Here is a 23,923-nt window from a genome sequence, read left to right as displayed (position 1 = left end):
GAGTGTGATTATGGAGTTCTAGATGAAGTTAAACAATAGGGAGGTAGCTATACATGGTATTTGTGTATGACATTAGACTTTTAGACTTTAGACTTTTTGTCTCTTTATGGAAATTATTTTTCACAGTAGGCTACCTCTTCATTTCACATTCCATAATGAGGACAGAGCAAGAAGATGACATTGGGGGCAACACACATTACACAACATATAGAAAGAAGTGTACACAGTTGAAAAACAGAAAAGTCCACAATGATGGCCCTGTTGTTTAGATATGTTAGGTTCGGTGTGGGGAGACCAATTATTTTGGAAGCTGCATGGAGAATAGAGCAACAATGAGAGAGAGAAAGTGAGAAAGACAGCATATGAGATAATCCTCAGTTACATTTTTTTATTGAACATGTGTGTACAAGTCCAGCAGCTGTGTGACACAATTTTTAATGACAATGGGTGATCTTGTTCTGATTGACTCACTGATCTGTTGTTGTTTTAAAATGTTTTTTGTTTCTTAGGTTCTTATTATGAACAGTTTATGGGACCTTTAATATATATTTCCACATAAAAAAGGCTGTAAGTTTCTCAAAACATTCCAATATGTTTTCATTTTCCTTCAGGGTGGGGCATGTGGATTCAAAGATTATTATCAGTAGTTACTTGTAGTTGTACTTACTGTCCATACCAGCCATGTGAATGTGTTTGTCATGCCAAACATGTACAGTTGTACATGACATCTCCACATGTAGGGGAAATATGTTTCCCTACAGCTATAAAACTGGCAGCTTCTGAAATAGCTTCAGCCTGTCCAGTGACTCATCGGGTCAATCTTCCATGGTCTCATCAAGTATGCATTTTTTCCTTTCACAAAGAAAACTACTGAGCACTGTAAATCTGTGGATGAATATGCCTGTATTTCAGTTCAGTTAATCATGTCTTAGTCATCTCTTATGTGAAATCATTAACAGTCAACAATTTGCCAGTGTAAAAGCTAGCGTGCTTGTGATTTGCATCCTAGGTTTCAAAATAAACACTGTGTAGAGGAAATGATGTGTTTTAAAAAATATTACACCACCCTCCTGTGAGGACATAACAGTGTGATCCCTGGGATCTTTAAATCTAATTTTCTTGAAGAAGCACAACCCAGTGGCTGCAAAAATGCAGCACAGTGGAATCTTTGTTTTTCTCTGGGAGAAAGGGATTGTTTTGAAACCATGGCAAACAGAGGGACTTCCCTTCTCCGCCCACCTACAGCCATGCCGTGCCTTCTTTTCATGAATTCCAAAGAACTGGTTTGTCCGACTGGACAGACATGCAAAATAGACAGGCACAGGCACAGGCACACACACCCACATAGGCAAATTGTCAGAGCCTCAGCGATGCACACACACGTTAAAATAACACCCCACCCCAGTGCGCTCTGCTGCCAGCTGTTTCTGGTTAGGCAGTCGGGCCTGCAGTGAGGAGGAGTCATGGAGCGGCAGCTGGAGCTCGCTGCCCTCGGTCTGGCCTTCACAGGGTGGCTTTGTGCCATTCTAACACGCTGCCTGGCCCTGTGGAAGGTGAGCGGCACCTTGGACAACGCCACGGCCACTCTGCCTGCCTACTGGGATGGGGTGTGGCTGGAATGGGATCACTGGGACCTGGCCCAAGATGGCAGCCTGCACTGCTCCTTTTACCAGTCTCTCATGACTCTGTCAGGAAGCTTTCGGACGTGGAGAGCCCTCATCATGGCCGCTATTGGAGCTGGGGCTTTTGCTGTGGTCATTGCGTCGGTGGGGGCACTGTGGTTCCCTACGCGTGGCCAAATCAAAGTGTTTTCTGGTGCTCTCTTTGTTTTGTCTGGGATCCTGCTGCTGGTTCCCACAGCCTGGACATGCCATCACACCAGTCAGCCACTGGAGGGTGCTGTGCTGCTTAGAAGAGACTGGGGACCTGCTCTGTACCTCGGATGGATCTCCTTTGCTTTGATGCTGGTCGGAGGGGTGTATCTCACCACCAGGTGCCCCACCAGCGAAAGGCAGGCACAGCAGCCTGAGGGGAGCACGCACCCGGAGGAGGAAGCCAACCACCCACTGAGCAGGATCAACAGGACTACGTTCACACACAGCCAGTATGAACGCAGGTCACAGCCCATTTGAGGGGGACCGAGTGTTGAGAATCCTGACTGGACATATTGAGTGACGATGCACTGGTTTAAGCTGGATGAATATAACATTAGAAAACACAGAAACGTGTCATTTAACTGGTTGTACTGACAGAGGTGTGGGTCGGACTAGCAACAATCTGAGGTGTGCTTTTGTTGAAACTAACAGGCTGTTTACACTGCATAACATTGTTTTACATTCAGCTCTCATTTTGTCAGTTCTATATGTAACATGACTCTTCTCGATGCAATAATTGATACTGGTCTGGTTCCCATAATACTATCTGAGGCTTAAGAGCTTACTGCCCCTGATTCTTCTACTTCTTCTTATGTCTTTAATTTAATGTGAAAGAGCCCTGATCCTACAACTAAATACTGTACCCATGTTGCACTTTATCAGAGTGATGCAGTTTCACATTTGTTTGATTTGTATAGCAGAAATGTTTACATCTGAGATGAGGCTGAGTCTGTGGAATAAAGCTTTGAGAATGATTCAGGAATATTTGTTATAAGAATTTAGTTGTTCATTGTGGTGTTTTAACCAAATAGCCACGGAGCACTTGATGGGGTAATAAAGTATATCATAGCCCTGAGAGTTCAGTGCACGACCCGGAGTCCAACCTGTGGCTCTTCTCACCATGACTTTCCTCTGTGATGAACCTGCTAGAACACACTTGCTATTCAATGTTTTTAACTTTATAAGTCAAAATTGGGCTTTAAACAAGTCCTAGGTGGGGAAATCACTTTACAGTGTAATTTCCCTTTGTCCTGCCCAGTTTTACATTGTAAGTCAAAGTTAAAATTTGAGTGGAAAACATCAGTTTTCCTGTCCATTTTTTGGCAATTAAATGACTTGGAGATGCTTCATATGTCCCTGGTTTGACCGTGATGCTTTTCTGTTTTTAAAGCAACTGTGTGCATGTGGAAGAAAATCACTGAGCACGTACAAAAATCACATGTTAAATTAATATATTATATGCATATATATTGTTTGATATTTATTTGCAACAGAACAAACTCATTAATGATGAGAAAATATGAATTATTAAATTGAAAAAAATATCATAAAGTTGTGATAAAGAGCATGGCTGCATGGCACACAAAGTCTGATGGCAGAAACAAGAATGGTCTGGGAGTACTAGCATAAAAACCTTAAATAAATAAATCAGTGCAGGTCGTCAGATCTATTTACTGACCTACAAGTTTAAGTGTAAATGTTTAAAGATATTTTTTAAAACACATTCCCCCCAGAATACAGATAGAACAAATGTTCTGATAGTCAAATAAATCCTTTAAACTGGTAATAAGGAACACCTGAAATTAGGAAGAATCTAATCATAAAATACCATCCCTTCAATGAATTTTGTGCCACAGGAAAAGCATATTAGTGTGGATAAGGTGCAGTGTCCTCACTGGTTGGACTGCGGTTACTATAGTTTCTCGTCTCCCTCCTCCACATCTTTCAGACTGAGCACCTCCAGACATCCTCGGCCTTTAGTCTCACAGCGGATCAGCTCATCGATCTCTCTGAAGCAGCCCGGATCCACAAGACACACCTGAAAGTGAGATGAAGGAAGGAGGTGGAGAAGAGATACAAAGGCCTCAATTAACAAAGTGAAAGTCTTACAAAACAAAAAGCAGGGAAAGTAAAGGTGTACGCACAGGACTTTACAATAAAACAAAAACAAAACACAAATTTAAAATCCTGACTGGACACAAAAATCATCATAAATGTAGGAGTATTTCATTGATGTCTAATTGCGAGTCTCTCAGCAAATATCTGAGAGCCAATTGATACATTTGAAATATATTTATATTATTCAGTGCAGATAAAGATTACACAAACACAAATGCCGCCTTGTTTCTCACCATTTCAAGATTCTCATCAAAGTCCTCACTCTCCACAACCTGCAGGAGCGGCTTCAGCTTCTCCTTCAGCCTCTTGGCCTCTTTGGCTGGCAGCACCAAGCGCAGCCTCATGTGGGCTCTCTGGATCTCCATGGACTCCTTCAGCTGCCGGATCACTTCCAGCGCCTGGGAGCAGGACAAAAGGATAAAAGGATCATCATAAGAAGGACTAATCAAAGTGAAGGAAGAAACACAAACCCTCACAGTTTGAATTGTGCCACAGAGCCAAAACCTGACTATATGTCAACTCAACAATAATAAAACCACTGTAATTAAGTATCATTGCCAACTGTAATCATAACAGAAGACACCTTATCATTTATTTTTTCCAGGTTCAGACACCAGCATGTACCCAATCACATTTAATGAGGTAAACTTATTTGGGAAATAATTATTTTTAATTTTAAGTAGGCTAAATGCTTTTTTTCTTTGCTCAAAGACTATTGAATCAAATAACACTCTGCTGGGATGAGCCAAAACATCTCTCTTCAGAGCTAACTACCTTTGGAAAAAAATCACACTCAGGACTCCCTGTATCTATTTGGTTTTGTGCTATCTCCAGCTCTTGTTAACCAAGTCCATGTTTTCCCATATTCAGTGCTGTAAACTGTTTTCTTGTCTGTATAGAACATCTATTGCACATCTGCCTGTCCTGGGGGAGGGATCCCTTGCTCACCCTGAGGTTTCTACATTTTTTCCCTGTTAAAAGGGTTTTTCTTGTGAGTTCTTCCACAGTCGATGTGAGGGTCTAAGGGCAGAGGATGTTGTTATGATGCCATGTAAAGCCCTTTGAGACAAATTGTTTGTAAAAAATGGGCTATACAGTACAATTCCCTTGCCTTGCCAGATTGAAAATGTGTCTGAGGTGGTCAGATCAGTGGAAAATATTATTACATTCATAAGCAACGTAATTGCCTGCTGACCTGCTGTTTCGTGTTCTTGTTGGTCTTGACAGAGTAGTGGATGTCCTTCATCGCCCGCTCGATGAGACTGACTGTGTACGGCCTCTTGGTCTCAGGGTTGACACACTTCTCCGCCACAGTAGTCGCAATGTCCCTGAACATGGTCTCTATCTGACTCTGCCTCTCCTTGTCTGACACTTGGAGCTCTCCTTTGGCCAGGATCTGTCCAGATAAAAGGTCAGGGAGTGTCAGTGGTTATCACACATAACTTTGATGGCAATACAACGTTGCCAGGGAAACATTTAGGCACGGTCATTACCTGTTTACAGATTTCTGTCAGATCGTCTGTCTCAAAAGCCTTGGTCAAATCGTCCTTCTTTGCCACCTGACCCTTGGACACATTGACGAAAACAGAGTGTGTCTGCAAAACCTCATCCAGGTCTTTCTCTCTGGAGGAGAAAAAACAAAACACAAAACCACGTTTGGACATTCAGACATTTCCGCTTCTTTAACGTGACGGAGCATCGATAAGCATTAAACGACAGACTGGATGATTTTGGTCATTTATAAAACAAATGGTTTAATCTAATAAATAACAAACAGTGTGTTGTTTTTTGGTAACTGTAAGTTGCGGTAAAATCATTGCGGTTGGTGACATTTAACGTTAATGATACTCACGCTCCCGATCTCCAGTTCATAACCTTATTCTTGTAGCAGGCGATTTCAAACCGCTTCCCTCCTTTCTTCATCCTCACCACGGCCACATTTGTGAGCCGTATTTGATTTGTTGGCGTGAATATAGACATACTTCTGAGTTTTAAGACAGGTAACTCTGTCCGAGCTGCTCCTGTCGAGAAATATCCGAGTGTGCTCCCAATGAGTGTTCCCCGCGAAACAACAACGTCAAACGACGGTTCCGCCTGTAACAGGTGGTCATTGGAAAATGCAAGAAATTGTTTGAAAAACGATTTCGTTCACACAAAAGAAAACATGTGTCAATTTTTTCAGAAGCAGGAAAAAACATTTAGAAGGGTCTATATACATTTGTTGCTTCTTCTTCTTCTTCTTCTTCTTCTTCTTCTTTCTTTTTTAAACTGTATTTGTTGCACATCATTTACACAAATATCAAAATGCTGAGATGACATTAGTAATGTGCTGGGATAACAATATAAAGGAAAATAACACACAAAATAAATAAATAAATAAATAAATAATAATAATAATAATAATAATAATAATAATAATATCAATAATAATAATAATGATGATAATAATAATAATAATAATAATAATAATAATAATAATAATAATAATAATAATAATAATAATAATAATAAAAGGCAACTATACAACGTATAAGTATTTTATTACCTTATATCTATGGTTTGCCGCCGGTCTGTTTTGATGTGGCGTAGTCTGCTTTTAGTACAGTACAGAGGACTACAATTCCCAGCATGCTCAGTGGCCAAACAATATGGTTGCGCACAACACCAACTGCAGAGGACTGTGTATATAATTTTGCAGCGATGCTAAATTTCCTCCCACTTGTTCTGCTTTTCGTAAGACATGTATCTACCTCAGATACTAAAGGTGAGTCCGGGTGTTTTTAACGGAAGTTCACGTTTACATTACGTTTAAAAATAATGTTATTACCACTGCTAGCTAGCTTGTATTGCTAGTCAGTCACCCGCCTCTCGTCTGCTGCAGGTGACCTGAGTTTGGGGTCAACCCCTCTTGTCTTGTCGCTTGATGCTGCTTCAGGATCAGCCGCTGTCTGGCACAGCTGTGGCTGCATTGCATTTGTACTCGAAGCGACGTTAACCCGTCTTACTTACAGATGAAGAGGTTGTCTTTCCTCCCAGTTTGATGACTTCCCTCTTTCTCCCTCCAGTCTCTCAGAATGAAAACAACCCCACTGAGAGCTATTTCATGTCGATATGGCACAACAGGCTGTACCTGTATTCAGCTGCTGCTCTGGTCTTCGGGGTCTGGTTCTCTCTGAAGGTGGCACTGAAGAAGGTGAACTGCTGATATCCAACCTTCAGTCATGTGTGCTGTTTTAAACCTATTGTCTAGTTGTTGTTGTTTTTTTTTTTAAAGAGTAGATTGCACAGTACCAGAGCTCCTGGTGTTCAGTTTGAAGTGTATAGACACTGCTCATGTTTCCAAAATATAAGGTGCATGTTCTCCTCTGTCTTCTTACAGAAAAGCTTCTCTAAGGATATCGGCCCTTGGGTCTACAAAGCTGTGAAGAACAATGACCGCTCTGACAGAGACGCTGTGGTTCATGTGTCAGGAGTTAAAATCTTCTACGGCTCACAAACTGGAACAGCAAAGGTGCGGATTACTGTATACTGGCTTCAGTTTCAGTGATAAGACTGTGTTAATGATATTCTACACATATTGGTGGACAGATGAAAAGAAAAGTAAATAAATAAAGTATTATAGTTTAGTGTAAAACCACCAATACATGTGCTATATATGTATAATAATCATAAGTTACACAAAGGTGTGGTGTAATTCAGATCTGTGCAGGTGAAACAAGTAAACCCTTGAAACCCAAAAATATAAATTCCTGTCATGATAGATCGGTTCAAAACTACCATCTCATACATTGTTGTTGTTTTGGTAAGCATTAACTGAGACTCCCCACTTACCCAGGGCTTTGCAATGGATCTGTCAGAGGAAGTGAAGAATTTGGGGGTAGCAGCTGAAGTGACTGACATGACAGACTATGATCCAGATGATCAACTTGCTGATGAGGTAAGCCATGTCTAAAGAGAAGATGGTTTTGTGTGTAGTGTTTCTCGATTTGAGAATGTCAGACTAAAATAATAAATTCTTGAGCAGGACCCTAAGACATTGCAAAATGTACAGCTGCTTCTGAAGCTTTAACATTGGCATTGGATAAATTACGTGACTAATTTATGCAGCTGTTATTTCTTGCAGAAAGTTTACTGTATACATACTCTGAGGTTTCTCTGGGCTGTTAATTAACACTTTAAAATGTACCTTTAAGCCCATAGGACTTGCGCAACGCATGCAAGACAAGGCCTCAAAGTATAATACATCACAACTGTTATTTATTGAAAGCTTGACAACAAACAGTACAGTAATCCTGCAGTCCTGTTGCAGCTCAGCCTTTCATTTTTCACTGATTCGATTCTTCAGACGGCTGGCACAGACGACAAATATGTCATACTAATCCTGCTCAGCTGTAGAAAGATGGATTATTTTCATTAGCGTTCCGTATTTATTTTGTGGGCATGGGCTCTGTGTAGTGCATGGAGAGATGAAGAGGGGATTGGTTGGCTGGCACATGACAGAAGAGAAAATAGCTGTTTGCACTACAGGACACGACAGTGATGGAAAATCTCCACAAGAGAATTGACCACAGGCAACAGTCGCTCCCGACATACAGCTGTTCCTCAGTGCACTAACTCTGAGTGGCTAGTAGCCATCAGTCAATAAAGGGGCGACAGTGGCTCAGGAGGTGGAGTGGGTCGTCTGATAACACTCCTTTGATAACACACATAGTGGGTCTGTAGGTCTGCCCCAAGGCAGCTGTGGCTTTCTGTAAAAGCGCTTTGGTTGCCCTGAAAAGCGCTATATAAATGGTTGTTGTTGTTGTTGTTGTTATTACTATTATTATTATTATTATTATTATTATTATTATTATTAAGAAGACACTATTTGTTTTGCAGCTTACACTTTGTTAGACAGAAGACAAGGCAGCTGTCTCACTGAATATTTCTGTTAATTTCTCACGGGCCAAGAATAATAATACAGTGTATACCTACTTTCAATTTCAGCAGGAGTTTTTGCTTTACTTTTGCATTAAATGTTAGTTTTGGTAACCAGATTTTTTTTCATTTTGTTATTATTAGTGCTCTTGTGCATTGCAATATTTCTTCTCGGCTAAATATTAGCATGGGCCTTTCCTTCTGGTTCTGTCAGATATTTAGTCAAATAACAAATTCACACAAATCACACATTAATATTGGGCTTTTATCTTTTCCAAGATAAAAAGTCTGATATCAAGGAACTCCACATTTATAAACGTGTGCTACACTGAGATGCCCTCACTTCACAGTTTGACCATTTTCCATTGTTTTCATTTTTTTTTCACTCAGTGCACCAGTAAATCAGTCTGTGTATTCCTCATGGCCACATACACTGATGGACAACCCACGGAGAACGCAGAGTGGTTCTGTAAGTGGCTGGAAGAGGCATCCACTGACTTCAGATATGGGAAGACCTACCTCAAAGGCCTCAGATATGCAGTGTTTGGTCTTGGAAACTCTGTCTATGTTGGCCACTATAACACGGTGAGAAATTGTTTCCATACCAAGTCCTGTCAGAATAATAATACTGCTTTGTTATGTTCTTCAGTTGAATAATGTCCCCAGCCACAAGTTTGACAGCTGGAGCTTGGCAGTGTGAAACATGATCTGTATTGAAACTTGATTTCAGATGCAGCTCACGCAGCATTCAGTAACCCTTACTAAGCCCAAGCATGACCATACTTTATTTATTTTAAAACCATTTTTCTTTTTTCCTCTGCAGGTGGGTAAAAATGTGGACAAGTGGCTCTGGATGCTGAGTGGCACGAGAGTCATGACCAGGGGAGAGGGCGACTGTAATGTGGTGAAGAGCCGTAATGGCAGCATTCAGGCAGATTTCCAGGCCTGGAAGGTCAAGTTCCTGAAGCGCCTTCAGGCCCTGGCCAAGGGTGAGAAGAAGAGCTGCAGTGGGAACTGTAAAAACGGAGGCTCCTGTAAGAATAAGAGGAAAGACGTACGTGTGGAGGCAGAGGAGGAGGAAAAGGGAGCTACGCAGGATGCCAACTCAGAGGTAAACACAGAGTTCTGTTTACATAGTGCACTGTAGACGTTTTTTAGGGGGCAGTGGGTATATTCACCCAACTTTGTTGGCAAGTAGATGTCCTGCTGAAGTGTCCCTGAACAAAAAGAGCTGATGTGTCATTGAATGATAGGAAAAAGGATGATAGAGGTTCAGATGTCAGCAAAGGTCTGTCCACTGGTGGTTCTATGTTCAGCATCTTTTGTTTCTGTTCCCTAACTCGTCTCACAAACAGACAGAAACCCTCTGCATCAAACATCTCTGCCTTAAGTTGTTAAGATTTAAAGCCGATGCTGTGGCAGGTGCTAATGGGGATCCTAATAAAGAAAGAAAGAAAGAAAGAAAGTACACACTAATTCTTAAAAACAGTGCCTTCAGCATGTACAAGACACACCGAAAGCACTGTAGCATTAAATTCTAATGTCTTGTATACTAAATAGATTAAAATAAGTTTTAATAGAAGGGATATATTAGCCTCTCAGCAGCAATAAGCTGCATGAAACAAAAGCATGTTCATCAGGATTTGAACAAAATAAATTGTTTAATTCTTTTCCCACTCACTATAACAAAAATCCATTGCGTTGTTCTTGAAGGATATAACACAGCTACAGTTACAGACTCCAGACTCGTCTCCCTTGTGAATACAAGAAGAAGAAGAAGAAAAAGGAAGTCTGAGAAGCGTGTAGCTGATATCTAATTAGAAGAGGTGTCCTCTGGCTTATGATGATGCCTCTTAAAATCAGAGGGGCACTTCAGATATCCAAGCAGCTCTTATCATAGAACATGTACTGGGTGAGCTAACGGCCTTGTGTTACACCCTTAGCAATGTGATTAAAATCAGATAAGGACTCTTGATGCTGCAGGCATTATGCTGAGCAGTTTGAAAGTCTCAGGAAAATGTTCGACACGGCTTACATGTAATTTGTCATTTGTCAACGCTGTCAGTCACGTCAAAATATGAAAATAGACTTGTTATTCTTAACTCATCCCTGAAATTAGAGATTTCACAAGAAGGCAAGTACAAACACAGACGTATAATATATACACTCTCGCACAGTAACAGCTTTCATACGCATCACAGCACACACAGATGACCAGTTGTCATGGCAGCGGGCACCTCAGAGCCAACTCTAGCCGAGACTCCGTCCCCTCTTGTCTGCAGCACTCGGTTCACTCAGCAGAGGTGACATTCAACCGGAACCGAGAGCAGCTGAGGACTGTGGCGAGGGGACCATCATCGGTGATTTATCTACCCAGAGAACAGCTTGTGCATTTTTATCCTGCTGCCGCACACGTGGGCAGAAACACCGGCACCGCGCATGCAATTGTGATAAATCCTCTGAAACACCATAAACGTGCACATGGCTTTCTTATTCAATCAGGCGCCCCAAAAGGCGATAATGATGTGCAATAATGATGTGAAATAAACGCTGTCCATATGCGCTCCACTGCTCAAACACAGACAACTTTGTAATTGGTTATTGACTGGAACATATGTGGATCTCTGTACTTGATGGAATCATTTTCGTTTTCCACTCAACTGTCTCACTATATACTTGATCTCTTTTTTTTCTAACCATGTTGTTTGTTGTCTTTTTTTCTTGTGTCAGGATGCCCTGATAGAATCCAGCAGTGATGAGGATGAGTCCGGTCTGCAAGACGAAAAGAAACCAGGTTTAGTGGTGGACATGGAGGATCTGGGCAACATCATGAACAACGTCAAGAAAGCCAAGGTCAGACTTCATCCACACTGCTACTAATGCATTTGCTTATTTCTCATACACAATACCCAAGTCACCTTGTTACTTTACAGGCTTAGCTATTAATCTTCCAAATGGGACTTACAGACTTCTTGCCACCTCTCCTTAGCCTCAGAAAGTCACTACTGCAAAAGGAGTTACAGAAACCTTTATGCGCCTAACCATTCAAAGGCACACTGTGTCTTTCTGCTTGTAATCATGAAGTGGATGTACAGTACTTACCTGCCCGCTTCAACGTTACAGTTCTGGGGTTCCAGTGTTGTCGTTCAGCAGGTTTATTTTCAGTGTTTCTGCTTCAAGGTCTGCAAACACGCGCCATCGCAGGCATTTAGCTTCTTCCACCGGCGACCAGTCTGAGTGTGTTGAGTAAAGAGAAAAAAGGTGTGTCACTGAAGGAGAAATGGCAGATGGGTTGGTAGACACCAGACCCTGGCAGGCGAGAAGCGGAGGCTTGCGAAATAGCGAGGACGCCCACATCACAGACTTGTGAGGAATGAGTGACTCAAGAAAAAGCAGGAAAAAAAGAAAAGGAAGAGACATTGAGAGATTGAGACTGTTGTAGAATGGCCTGGGTAGAGAAGTGAGCACTGAGATCAAGGGAAATGGAAGATGATGTGTATATCCAACCTTGTCTAGTACCTGTTGTTGTTGTTGTTCTGTTGTTGTTTTGAGTAGCAGATCACTGGGAAAAGTCTCTTTATATTTTTATTCAGAGTGAAATAAAAATCACTGGTTTCATGCTGCATCAAACAAATAGCACTCAAACAGGAACAAATCAAAGGAAACATCCACAGATGAGAGAAGGATTGACGTCTTAAGATAAGTTAACTTATTAATTCCTTAGGGAAATTAGAGTTTCCCAAAAGCTTGCATTTAAGATAAAATATACCAATAATAATAATAATAATAATAATAATAATATAGATACATTGTGAAAGTATTTACAAGCAGAAGGTGTATACTTTGGTGTATATATTGGCCTGCTTGATTGTGTCATAGGCGACGAGTCAAAAGCAAAACCTCACCTACCCACACCTCTGTGTCCCTGATGGATGCAAAGGATGAGTGTCACATTTACTTTACACCATTCGCCACATTCAATAATCCTTGTTTTCATCATGTCCAGGTCCAAACTCTCCTTTATGCTGTAAATATTAGGCCTTACTAAGATAGAAAGAAAGTCCAACATACTAACTAATAAAGATCACATCACTAACTCAGGTTTTTATTGTGGCTCCAACAAAGAACGGGAGGAGCTCTTGTCAAATGAAATCAAATTTTGAGCAGGTGTTGCTCCACAGAAACAAATGAGGGAATATTCTGTCTCCTGTTTTTGTTTGACTGGTAAAAAAGTATTATGATCTGTTATTCAGCAAGTGAAGGGAACACCAAAGACAATACCTTTTATTTGACTGTAGCTCAGTGGGACAAATCTCATTCCTTGTTAATTTTATTTTAAGTTATTGTTGTGTCAAAGGTGCTTGAGAGCAGTAGGAGTGTCCAGGTCTCAAGAAACAGACTCTCCCAGGCTTGTCCCTTCTTTTGTCACATTAATGTTAGTGTACAGAGTGTAAGCTGTGAATGTGTTTCTACACGATGGCTGGTGACAGTTCAAGAGACATCATTCAATGACTTACTCTGCCCTGGAAGCTCAGCATTTTTCATGACTGTCATGTCCGTGAGCAGTCAGTGTTTCCTTAAGTTTTCATGAGGAAGCCATCAGTTCTTGTTGTTATTCCTATTGGCCTCTATGCTTCTATTTCACTCACTGCATATATTTTTTAAATATTGTTTAGTCAACCTTATCTTGTAACATTCTGTAATTATAATTATTTGCCGCTGTGACTTGGATCATCACACTTAGATCACTTGCTGTGTGTCTGTGGTGTCAAATTAGTGTTGTGTTTGCATAATGTGGTCACACAGAGCAAGCAGTGTGAGATGTAATTAGTATTTTTACATTTGCTATTACCATGAGAGTATTTAGCCGAGTTACAAATGAACTGTGAACAAGGAGAGTACTTTGCACGTCTGTCTGTCCTGGGTGAGGGATCCCTCCTCTGTTACTCACCCTGAGGTTTCTCCAATTTTTCCCTGTTAAAAGGGTTTTCCCGGGAGTTTTTCCTCAGGCGTTGTGAGGGTCTAAGGCAGAGGATGTTGTTATGATGCTATGTAAAGCCCTTTGAGACAAACTGTTGATGGGCTATACAAATAAAATACAAATACAATTGCTTTGCCTTGCCTTACCCCCCCCACACACCTCAATATGCTGCACTGCTGTTTACATTTCCTTCTAAATTTATGACTGAGGTTATAAAAGCTGAATTGAATTTATTCAGTGTTGCCGTGTTTACCATTTGACTCAACCTGCAGATGGAAGCTCAGTGGTTTGACCACTAGGTGATGACAGAGACTCTCCTTTTGCAGTCAGCTCAAGCTCAATGCCTGAGTGAACCATTGGTGTTTGGCAGAGCTGCAACTCCTGATATTTAACACCATACTGTTAATTCAAATCAGCTTTATTTATATGGCACTTTTCATACATTGCAGTAACAAAGTGCCTCACAGAGGATAAAAACAAAACAATACAAAACACCATGAAAACCCCAAACCTCCCACCCCCACAAATATACACACAGATACACAATTACATACACACTCACGCACATACATACATACGGACAGACATACATACCCACACACATACACTAGCTGTCGCTGAGGAGACATGGCTGGGCACCGACATCTGAGGTGAGGAAGGAAGGAGGAAGGAGGAAACACTGGAAAACTGAGGGGCTAAAACAATAAAATAAGATGAGGGAATAAAACAGTAACATTTATAAAATAGACCGTAAATAACGTGAAATAGAATAATTTTGTGCATCGACTAAAACATTGAAATAAAACAAAATTATAAAACAGGATAAACTAAACTAAAAATTTATATAAAATAGAATAATAATAAAAATGTAAGAATAGGGGTGAGCATAAAAAGAAATAGAAAGAGTTAAACGAGTCAGTTAAAAGCCTGATTAAAAAGATGGGTCTTGAGCCTCTTTTTGAAAACATCAACAGTCTCTGCTCTGAATTCACTTCTAAAGCCAATTGTGTGGATTCTTATAGCTCATCTGCAAGACAGACCCTTACCAGATTTTTCATTCTTACTCTTTTTGCAAATAAACCACTTTTATTATCTAAGGCTGAGCTTGCTCTTTGAGTGATCAACTGGCATCGGTCAAAAAGTTCAGTGAAAACCCGTCGTCTTCATGTCCCCAAGATGACTGGTTTTTATTTCACTGTTGGTGAGTATTACGTATTTTATTCTTTACGCTGTGGCCGCCTTCAAGGCAAAATGGTCGTTTTCACACTCTCTGTTTTACAGTATAAGCTACCAGATTGTCTTATTGATCATGGCAATGTTTAACTATGCAAGCCCCAAGGAATGCACAAGACATGACCCTGCAGTAGTAAACAGAATCACATTTTCCTTCCACCACTGATGCCGTCATGAATATATTTTTCATTAGAGCCAGACTGATAAATCCACCAGGCCAGTATATCAGCTGTTCTTGGCTCATTGCAGATATAATGGTGTTGCTGTATGTCAACCAGTGTCACCCATTAAATGACAAGAAATTGAACTACAGAAATGCCCAAAGTGTCGCCATTGGATGGTTTGTCCACCAGTGGAGACAGCTGCCCACCCTGAGTCTGCTTCTGTTGGAAGTTTCCTCCTTTTTCTCTCCACACTTTCACCGAGTGCTGCCCTTTACCTGGGAACTGTTTGGTTTCTCTCTGTTATGCTGTATGGTTTGACATTACAGATAAAATATCACTTGTGTTTTATATTTCAAGTGTAACATTTCCTGCTCAGTACATTTCTTGGCTGCATCTCTCAAAAACAAACCTAAAGGAACCAATATGTCATGATCATTAGGGTCCGGGCAGCTAAGCTGCCGGGAACCTATTGTATTCCTAGGAATTCTTTCTTCTTCTTCTTCTTCTTCTTCTTCTTCTTCTTCTTCTTCTTCTTCTTCTTCTTCTTCTTCTTCTTCTTCTTCTTCTTCTTCTTCTTCTTCTTCTTCTTCTTCTTCTTCTTCTTCTTCTTCTTCTTCTTTCTTCTTTCTTCTCATACTTCCCATGGGCGAAAACTCACCAAACTTTACAGAAACATCCAAATCCATGCCAGATTTACTGAACTCCAAGGACATGTGCCCCCCCCCTCCTAGGGGGGCACAATAAGCATTTAAATTTAAAAACTTTAAAAATTCCTACCAAACCAACAGTAGATGCTACAGTTTTGAAATTTCACCACAATGTAGCCTCAATACTGCTGAAACTTTTGTCCACTTAAACTCATTACAAATTATGAAGTCCATCACTCTGTTTTTTTCAATAACTGTAAAACTTTTAAAATGTATCTCCTCCCACAATTTTTGCTCAATTGACACCAAACTTGCTACAGAGCATCTCCAGACCGTCCTCCACAAAACTTGTTTCTCGGATTTTTGATTGAGCCTACAGTGCATGAAAACGTTTCACTGTAAACAGTACTGTAAACATATACCATCAAATTCTTGATAAATACATTTTCAATCTTCCTGAAAAAAATGAGAATATTCTGGAGTCATGGTTGATGAAGTTTGGCAAATATCAGAATTGTATCTCAAAAACTGAATTTTTGAGAACATTTTGAATTCTGCTCTCATGGGAACAACTGCAGTCAATGTGAGACTGGAATTTTTAAACATCAGATTTTCTCTTATGAAGCAAAAACACTTATCATTAAAAACAAATCACCAACATTTCCATGCTGTCAAGATGCAATTTATGTCTCATCAGATATTTGTTTAGATAACTGCATTTCTGACATTTTGACCATTTCATCACAACAGCTGCCTGGGCACTGACTCCCTTGAGTCAATAAATGAAGCTACACAGCAGGTCTCACTACCAGCCAATTAGCTCAGCGAGTTAGGAGCTGGTTCTTGGTGTCAGAGATTGTGAGTTCGAGACCCAGCAAGGGTGATGATGATGATGATGATGATGATGACAAATCAAAACGTCAGATGTCCTCAACATGAAACACAAGACAGTTGTACTGATGGTGGCATCACAGCAAGCCTCTAAATTTAAAAATCCAAATAGCTTGGACTGGACCATGTGCGAAGGCTCCTAACATCTTAGACTCATAGTAGATGTTTGACAAATACATATCAGAATTTTACCTCAAAAACTGATTTTTCTTTTTACTGTGGTTTCAAATCTGCCTGCACGACAGTGAATGGCTTACTCAATTTGTGAAGCCACTGTTGAACTGCCACTTGCCAATTAGCTCAGTGCGATAGACAATGGTCTTTGGTTCCAGAGGTTGTGGGTTCAATCCTCAACTGGTGAATTGAACATTATAAGGTCAACTGTCCTGTCTTCCTATTCTCCTGTTTGTTGCTCAGAATTTGCCTAAACTTGCCAAAATTAGCCCGGACCCGACCCATTGCTGCGCAGCAGCTATAATTTTAAACTCAAACTTTGAGATTGGCCATATGAAAACTGCACCATTCTGGCTAATATGTTCAATAACTCTAAATGGCCGATCTCAATCCTCTCTTTATGGATTGTGTCTGAGCTTGATTCTCTTTAAAGACCAGTCCATCATATTGCATGATGGCAGAAAGAAAAATGTCATTAAATTATCTGACAGAGGAATCATTTGGAGATTCTTATATCCCAGACACACAGTTTTCCTTTACTGAAGAAGAGATTTTCAACACAGTATTGAGCTGTCGATATGCGAGTGCTGTTTTCTCACACTACTGAGATGCATTGGTTGTGGCATTACACGCTCTCACACCCATCACACCCAAATAAATGTCTTAGATTACGTTTACTGAGTTAAACCATCTGCGTTCTTCACGAATCATCTCTCAGTTGAATGAGCAAGTTACCCAAACCATGCCATGTACAGCCGAATGCTGTCGAGCTAAATATGGCACAGATGGGTTTGTCTGTGTCTGTGTCAATGTCAGTGGTGCTTGTGGCTGGGCAGGGTTGAGGATGATTGGATCACTGCTGAACTTGAAGATGAGTATGTTTCCCACAATAGTTTTTCTTCATATGTGCTTGATGATGGACTGGCAGGCAGGCAGGATGTGATTGGCTGCCAGATTGCAGAGCTCATATTGCCCAATTTTATTCCATATCAGTCTTTGGCTGTAGTTCTGTTTGTACTATGTGCCAGTGGGCTTCGTTTCCACTGTTACCCTGATTGATTTTGCACCTTCTCAACTTTGTCCTAAGAGGCTTCTGTTTCCGCCACAGCAGCCGATTTCATACCGTGGGACTGTTGCCAGTGTGGAATAGATCATTAACCTGAATGACTGCATGGCTTTCTGGTCTCCAGATGAAAGAAAGAAATGAGAAGATGCTCAAATGATGAAGTATGAACTTACAAACTTAGTGTTGGTGCCGTTGACAAATGACAGGAGTGATCAACATATCTTTTACCCAACAATGTAATACAACCACAACCACTCCTCTGCAAATGTACCGTAGTCGTTAAATGTTCCTCTTGAGACATTACTTTAGCTGATTCAGTTTTATGGCGATTTTTGAGACTATTTCATAGTAATGTGTTAGTTTGTTTTATTAACTAATTTGTTATCATTTGTGTACAGTGAAACATAATACATGTGCAGAATTAGTCTTTTGCGCTACCTTATAATGATAACAATGATTATTTTTGCTGTACTGGAGCATGAATAACACAGTTCCAATTTATGCTATTAGGTTAATTCATGTTTATCATCTTAAATGTTGATATTTACTTATTTAGTTCCCAAGTCTTCTCCCTCTTTTTCCACTTAGCCCCTCTCTTTTCTTTGTGCCTCTGCTCACTCATGTACCTTTTTGTTTTCCTGCTTGCTCTGCGTGTTATTGCTGCACTGTCCATCGGCATCAGTCCCATGTTGTTTCATGGTTCCAGAGCACAACACGATGCTGTGAGATGTCCCAGTTCTGTTAGTCCAGACAGGCTCGGGCATGACTGGATGTCTGTGAGCTCTCGAGCTGGGGTGAAAGCCAAGCAGTGGGAACCAGAGATCAGGGCCAGATGAATCACTAGGGCTGCACGCAAACACCACAGGGACAGATTGTAGCACTGTCGGTTACATTTTGCGTGTGCCTTCAGAATTTTGCATGTCAAGGATGCCGTATGTGAAGGTGGACGTTTGTGCTGCCTGAGTGCGGTGAACCAGTCTTCTCCCATTATTGGGTTTAAAGTGCAGGTTACATAATTTTCTTCTGGTTGAGAGATCTGGTGAACCTTAACAGCTGAGAGGGAGGCTGAGGCCGTCCATGACTGACTGTTTGTGTCGGTCAGTTGTACTTGCACTGGTAACTGGAATAAAGCATCACCTATTGTATCATTTAAACCACTCAAAGGACAGCAGAACACAATTTCAAAAGAGATAAATAAGATTTCATATCAAGCACAATACCTCCAGCATGGTGGCCTGCTCAGCTCATTCACACATTGCCTGATGACCAAGGATCTAAGAGTGTGGAGTCTCTACCAGGCCTCAACTGCGGATAGAGCAAATGGTTAGCGACATGGATTAGGTTATTTTCCAGGTGAAACGGTAGAAGATGAAGGTACAATATACTGCTCTAAACAGCTGAGGTCATGCACAGAAAGCCTGGTCAGTTAGAGGTGATGTTCAGTCTTCTTTATTACAATTTAGCAGATAAATGTCCGTGAAGTCATCCAGGTCATTGTAGTCATTAAGTGCTGATGTTGAAAGCAACTGGTCTTCTTTAGATAATGGAAAAGGACTTGTAAAATTTGTAAAGGACTTATAAAGCAGCTAAAGGATTTATTTTACAATTTAGTGCCAATACATTTTTGTATGTATCATATTAGATATTTTGATAAGATTAGGGCTACAAGTAATACATATGGTCATTATCAATTTCTCTGACAGTCTCAATCAACCACTTTAACATTTTACCCATGAATTGTAAGAAAATAATGTATATCACCCACTGGGACAGCCAGACGTTTTCATAATCATTTCCATGTTAAGCTCCCCAAGTAACGTCATTAGTCGTATAAAACAGTGCAAATCCTCCCACTTGACTGTGACTTCAATTTGACTATGACTTCAGAACACTAATAGCCTATAATGAACTGAAAATTTTTGCTGCAACTCTACCTTTTTTTTGTTCATTCTTACTGCTTTCAGTAAATCAGACTGGTGTTTTCAGCAAAACCTACAGTACCTGCTCAGCACCAAACGGCAAACATTGTTGCTCAGAACTTGTATGAAAACAAAGGTGAATTTTGGACTTACATCCAACATATGACCACAAACAAGACTCACACATAAATATTCGAGGTAACCGTTAACAAGGTCCCTGTTTTATTCTTTTTTAAGTAACTTTCATAATACCAGCAGCTCAGTATATGCTCCGGAGACAACTGACTGTAAACACACCAATCGATAGGGAGCTGTTTTGAAATGATGAAAGTTATAACTACAAGACAAAGCAGTCGAGTAAATATGTTTGCACTATTTTAAATCGAACAGAGATCAGACCAGCTTACATAGTGTCCATAGAGCTTATTTGCCCACTGCTCTCGGAGGCATTACTAAGACTCAGTGGCATTTTAACATTTAGAGCCTTGCGATCAATGAACAAGATGTTAGTGCCCCAAAGTGGGCTGCACAGCAGGAACCAGTGAAATGCCCTGGGTTTTCACGAATCCACACATATTAACATTCGTCAGTGTCGCTGACGGTGTATTAGCCTCTTGTGAATGCCGCTCCAATGAGAAGGCAACATATAGATCCCTGTAGACAATCTAAAGCAGTGGCAGCAGCACAGTAATTGGGTGGAGCTGGTACTTAACTTGGTTAATTTCAAAGGCAGCTCGTCCATCACGCCTTTCTGAAAAGTAATACCAGTTCTCTCATGCCCTGGGCAACTTTCCTAGCAGGACTTAATCAATCTCTATGTAAACAACATATCTCTGAGATATTTAAATTTACATACAAATGCTGTATAATGTAATAATGTAATCCTAGCCTGAGGGAGGTCTTTCATCTTTAAGACAAATAGACAGCTGCTCTAGCATCAAAAACGCTGATGTGCTAATAAGTCCAGCAATTGTCTTTTTAAGCTGTATACCTGTTTCTGTTGCATTTCACTGACACCTAAAGGGCTTCAAACCTGAACTTACTTACAAAGTAACAGTGAGTGCAGAATCACAAGCCTTGATCTTTAGTCCTGCCAAACATCAAACATTTTCGAGGAGTTTGTTGGAATTTCTTGCTTTTGACTTAAAGTTGTTCCCCATCAAATCTTATGGCACCCAGCTACCACAGATTTGAGATGGTTTTATAAGCTCTGGCTCGGATTCTGGTTTAAAAAAACAAACAAAAAAAAACCACCGTTGTACAGTGCAGTTTCTGTTGGGACTCTTTGTACAATTGATCTTTTCTGTCAGTGCTGCTCTAACATTTCAGCACCTGGATCCTGGATATTGCAGTGGTTATATCTGCATCAGAAACACAGGGCTCCATGTTTATTGCAGTGATGTGTGATTAATGAGTATGTTTCAGAGCAATGTCCTAACACATCCCATCATTTGTCAGTGTTCTTCTGCAGGGAACCTGAAATCCCTTGAATCAGTGACTCATTACTATAAACATGGTTCTGAACCATGATAGCACAGGAACAGTGAATTGCTCTGCCAGCAGGTCTGCCCTTGTCAAACTGTATGGGCTGGATACAGAGTGGAGATAGACGATAACAGTGGTTTACTCTGTAATAACTAAATGCTGTGGGAAGTTGTTCGAGCACATTGGTGAACAATTGGATCTAAACTGTATATTTGGCACCAAGGTCGGAGAGGACCGTCAGGTAAATCAATGAATTGGTCTAATCTATCTCACACACTGTAAGCAGGTTTTAAATAATATGTCTACAAGTATTGCCCCCAAGTGTCCCTTTTGAAGTCATGTGAGTTTCATTTTAAATGAATGGCTTCTGGTTGACCTGTTTTGACCAATTTTGCGTTTATTGTTGTCTTAAAGATTTGGGAGTGTTAGTGTTTATTCTTTCCACCGGGATTTTTTCCCCTTATGAAACATGAAATTCTCAACATTATATTCTGCTGATTTGTGACAAATGTCAGTCACAGTCCAGCAGCACAGCCCGGTGGTTAAAGATACTGCACATCGTGGTTATAAACAACAACTGACCCTGAGTGTCTGCTGCAGAGCAAAGAGGAGAGTCGAGGAGACGGCCAGATGGTGAAGGTGTCCAAGATGAATGGTGTGAAGAAAATAGAGGATGATGAGGAAAGACGGGAGATGATCACACCTGCCCTCAGAGAAGCACTGACAAAGCAAGGTAAGGAACAAGAGGATTTGGACAAGTTACACATTCGAGAACATCAGTTTGGTTTCAAAGCGGACACTGCTTCAGATACTAGTAGAGTGTTATGAATCTCTGGCTCTGTGTAAAATACAGAGCTAGTTCCTAAAGAACATCTGCCGTGTGTCACTGGTGACGGTGGGTAATATATTCATATTACCTAGCTGCATTACTTGGCAATAAAAAAAGAACACTTTACAGAACTAGCACACCAGCTGCTTGTCAGCATATCCTTAACCTTGCTGATTCCACAAGGGCAGCAAAGTTGTAATTTACCTCAGAACATAAATTATGGCTCACGTCACTCTTTCATTTAGGCAGCAAATCTAACAAACGCACAAATTGCCGGCAGAGAAGTCAAGACAAGTTTTAGTTGTTTTTTTTTTCTTCTGTCTCACTTAAATGTGTCTGCTCGTGATCAAAGTCCTTGACAGAGGTGTTGGTGTTCTCAAAGTCACCTGGCTCCAGGTGAGGTTTCCTGTGAGTCTTTAAACATCCACTGGGCTCAAATGCTAATTACTTTGGCACACCATGCTGAACGAAGTAACATGTTGGAAGCTCAGTTTGGATTATGTTAAAATTAATTAGCTGTTGAAATTGGATCCTGGTCCAGTCTTTTTTTTTTTAAACATCCTGATGGAGAAATTGGTAAGTTAAAGCTGGTCATAGGTGCAACATGAGGAGATGCATAGAGGTGAAGAGTGTGTGTGTGTGTGTGTGTGTGTGTGTGTGTGTGTGTGTGTGTGTGTGTGTGTGTGTGTGTTAATGGAAGTTGAATGATGCAGTGCAGTCTAATTAACCTCTCTGCCCCCTCCTATCCTCATTGTCCTCACTGTGTCCAAAGTCCTCTCTTCTTAAATTTCTCAACTCAATGTCCAGACCATGTTGTTTAACTTACATACTGTCTTACATGATGTGTTTTCTGCTCATTTTACGTGGAAAAACTGTGCTTGTCTAAAATTGACATCTCTGATTAAACATTCAATTGTCCAATTGTTTGAAATTGAAACTGGGTGTAGTTCAAAATTTATATTCTGATAATTGCACCCGGTGCTGGCGTTGAATAAAGCCACAGAGTCTCTTCGTTGTTGTCTCATTAGCCTGGAACATTTTACTATTCTGCTCTTCTACTATTTAGTTCATTCACTAGTGTAGCACAGGCCAGTAATTTTGAGGCAATGACCCCCCACCGTTAGCTTACACAACACTCTATAAATAGGACCCTGTGAGCAAGACTTCACTTAATTTGACCAAATGTTGACCTATTTCGTGGTGTTGATGTTGGCAACAGTCGGTCCTGGTGGACAGTTTGTTTCATTTGAAATAAAAGGATGAAGGATGAAAGTTTTGGCTTTGTTTGTAATGATGCTGAGTCTTGGTTGGCTGCGTTTCCTGTGTAGCCTTTTCCTGGCATGACATGGATGCAAAAGTCATACTCTATTGAAAGTCCACAAAAGTTTTAACACACAGCTCCATATTTGAGCAAATCATTTTCCATGACCAAGGCTCGATCTCATCAACTGTAATCAGTAGTAAGAACTGTATGATAGACTGTTGCAGAGAAGTGAAGTGAAATGCTCTTTCACAAGAGAGCATGGAGCTAAACTCTGGAAAAAATATTTCACACTAGAATATTCATGAGTGCAGCTGCAATATTAAAAGGCATTTTTCGATTTCATTACTACATGAAAGACTAGTACCTGCAGGATCATGAAAAAGAAGCTGCACCCCCGTCCAAACACATTTGATGGATTTTTTTTTCAAACTCTTTGATTAAATTAGTCTCCTCCCTTATCGTTTTATGTCCTTCAGAGTGGAGTATCACAGAACAAACTATACATTGTTTGCAGAGTTGCCAGTAGCAAAGTAACAGCTTTCATTTAAAGTTACCTAAACCCTCAGTTTCTCACTAGAGA

At 40.5% G+C, this 23,923-nt stretch overlaps 3 protein-coding genes across 3 annotated transcripts in view; 2 read left to right on the top strand and 1 right to left on the bottom strand.

The window, feature by feature from the left end:
- Positions 1 to 1,258: 1,258 nt before the first annotated feature.
- LOC146976192 (claudin-3-like) lies at positions 1,259 to 3,178 on the top strand. The gene has a single exon (XM_085795776.1). It carries the CDS (start codon positions 1,464 to 1,466, stop codon positions 2,130 to 2,132), a length of 669 nt encoding a protein of 222 aa, XP_085651902.1. The 5' UTR covers positions 1,259 to 1,463; the 3' UTR covers positions 2,133 to 3,178.
- sbds (SBDS ribosome maturation factor) lies at positions 3,092 to 5,971 on the bottom strand. The gene is made up of 5 exons (XM_085795775.1): positions 5,626 to 5,971; positions 5,267 to 5,396; positions 4,969 to 5,169; positions 4,007 to 4,171; positions 3,092 to 3,693 (listed from the first exon to the last, which is right to left on the bottom strand). The coding sequence occupies exons 1-5, from the start codon at positions 5,751 to 5,753 to the stop codon at positions 3,568 to 3,570; spliced, it is 750 nt and encodes a 249-aa protein (XP_085651901.1). The 5' UTR covers positions 5,754 to 5,971; the 3' UTR covers positions 3,092 to 3,567.
- A 436-nt stretch (positions 5,972 to 6,407) lies between these two features.
- The window catches only part of tyw1 (tRNA-yW synthesizing protein 1 homolog (S. cerevisiae)), a 63,465-nt gene continuing 45,949 nt past the window's right edge, over positions 6,408 to 23,923 (top strand). Inside the window, exons 1-8 of the mRNA XM_085795774.1 lie at positions 6,408 to 6,537; positions 6,839 to 6,966; positions 7,153 to 7,284; positions 7,609 to 7,710; positions 9,081 to 9,275; positions 9,514 to 9,801; positions 11,421 to 11,543; positions 21,851 to 21,983. Coding sequence (XP_085651900.1) covers positions 6,474 to 6,537; positions 6,839 to 6,966; positions 7,153 to 7,284; positions 7,609 to 7,710; positions 9,081 to 9,275; positions 9,514 to 9,801; positions 11,421 to 11,543; positions 21,851 to 21,983 — 1,165 coding nt within the window. The 5' untranslated portion in view covers positions 6,408 to 6,473. The remainder of the gene's footprint in view (positions 6,538 to 6,838; positions 6,967 to 7,152; positions 7,285 to 7,608; positions 7,711 to 9,080; positions 9,276 to 9,513; positions 9,802 to 11,420; positions 11,544 to 21,850; positions 21,984 to 23,923) is intronic.

The sequence above is a fragment of the Trachurus japonicus genome, chromosome 13, assembly GCF_045865225.1.
Source record: "Trachurus japonicus isolate A0001 chromosome 13, Traja_1.0".
Classification (NCBI taxonomy): domain Eukaryota; kingdom Metazoa; phylum Chordata; class Actinopteri; order Carangiformes; family Carangidae; genus Trachurus; species Trachurus japonicus.
The sequence above is the reverse complement of the archived record's forward strand: the minus strand, read 5'-3'. Positions and strand labels throughout refer to the sequence as shown.

What these genes read in the sequence shown, in the direction of transcription:
- LOC146976192 (XM_085795776.1), top strand. Translation starts at nt 1,464, where the DNA reads ATGGAGCGGCAGCTGGAGCTCGCTGCCCTCGGTCTGGCCTTCACAGGG.
- sbds (XM_085795775.1), bottom strand. Translation starts at nt 5,753, where the DNA reads ATGTCTATATTCACGCCAACAAATCAAATACGGCTCACAAATGTGGCC. An exon ending in ACAAGAACACGAAACAGCAG is followed by an intron (nt 4,172 to 4,968) that starts GTCAGCAGGCAA and finishes TCCTGCTCCCAG; the next exon opens with GCGCTGGAAGTGATCCGGCA. An exon ending in TTGATGAGAATCTTGAAATG is followed by an intron (nt 3,694 to 4,006) that starts GTGAGAAACAAG and finishes TCTCACTTTCAG; the next exon opens with GTGTGTCTTGTGGATCCGGG.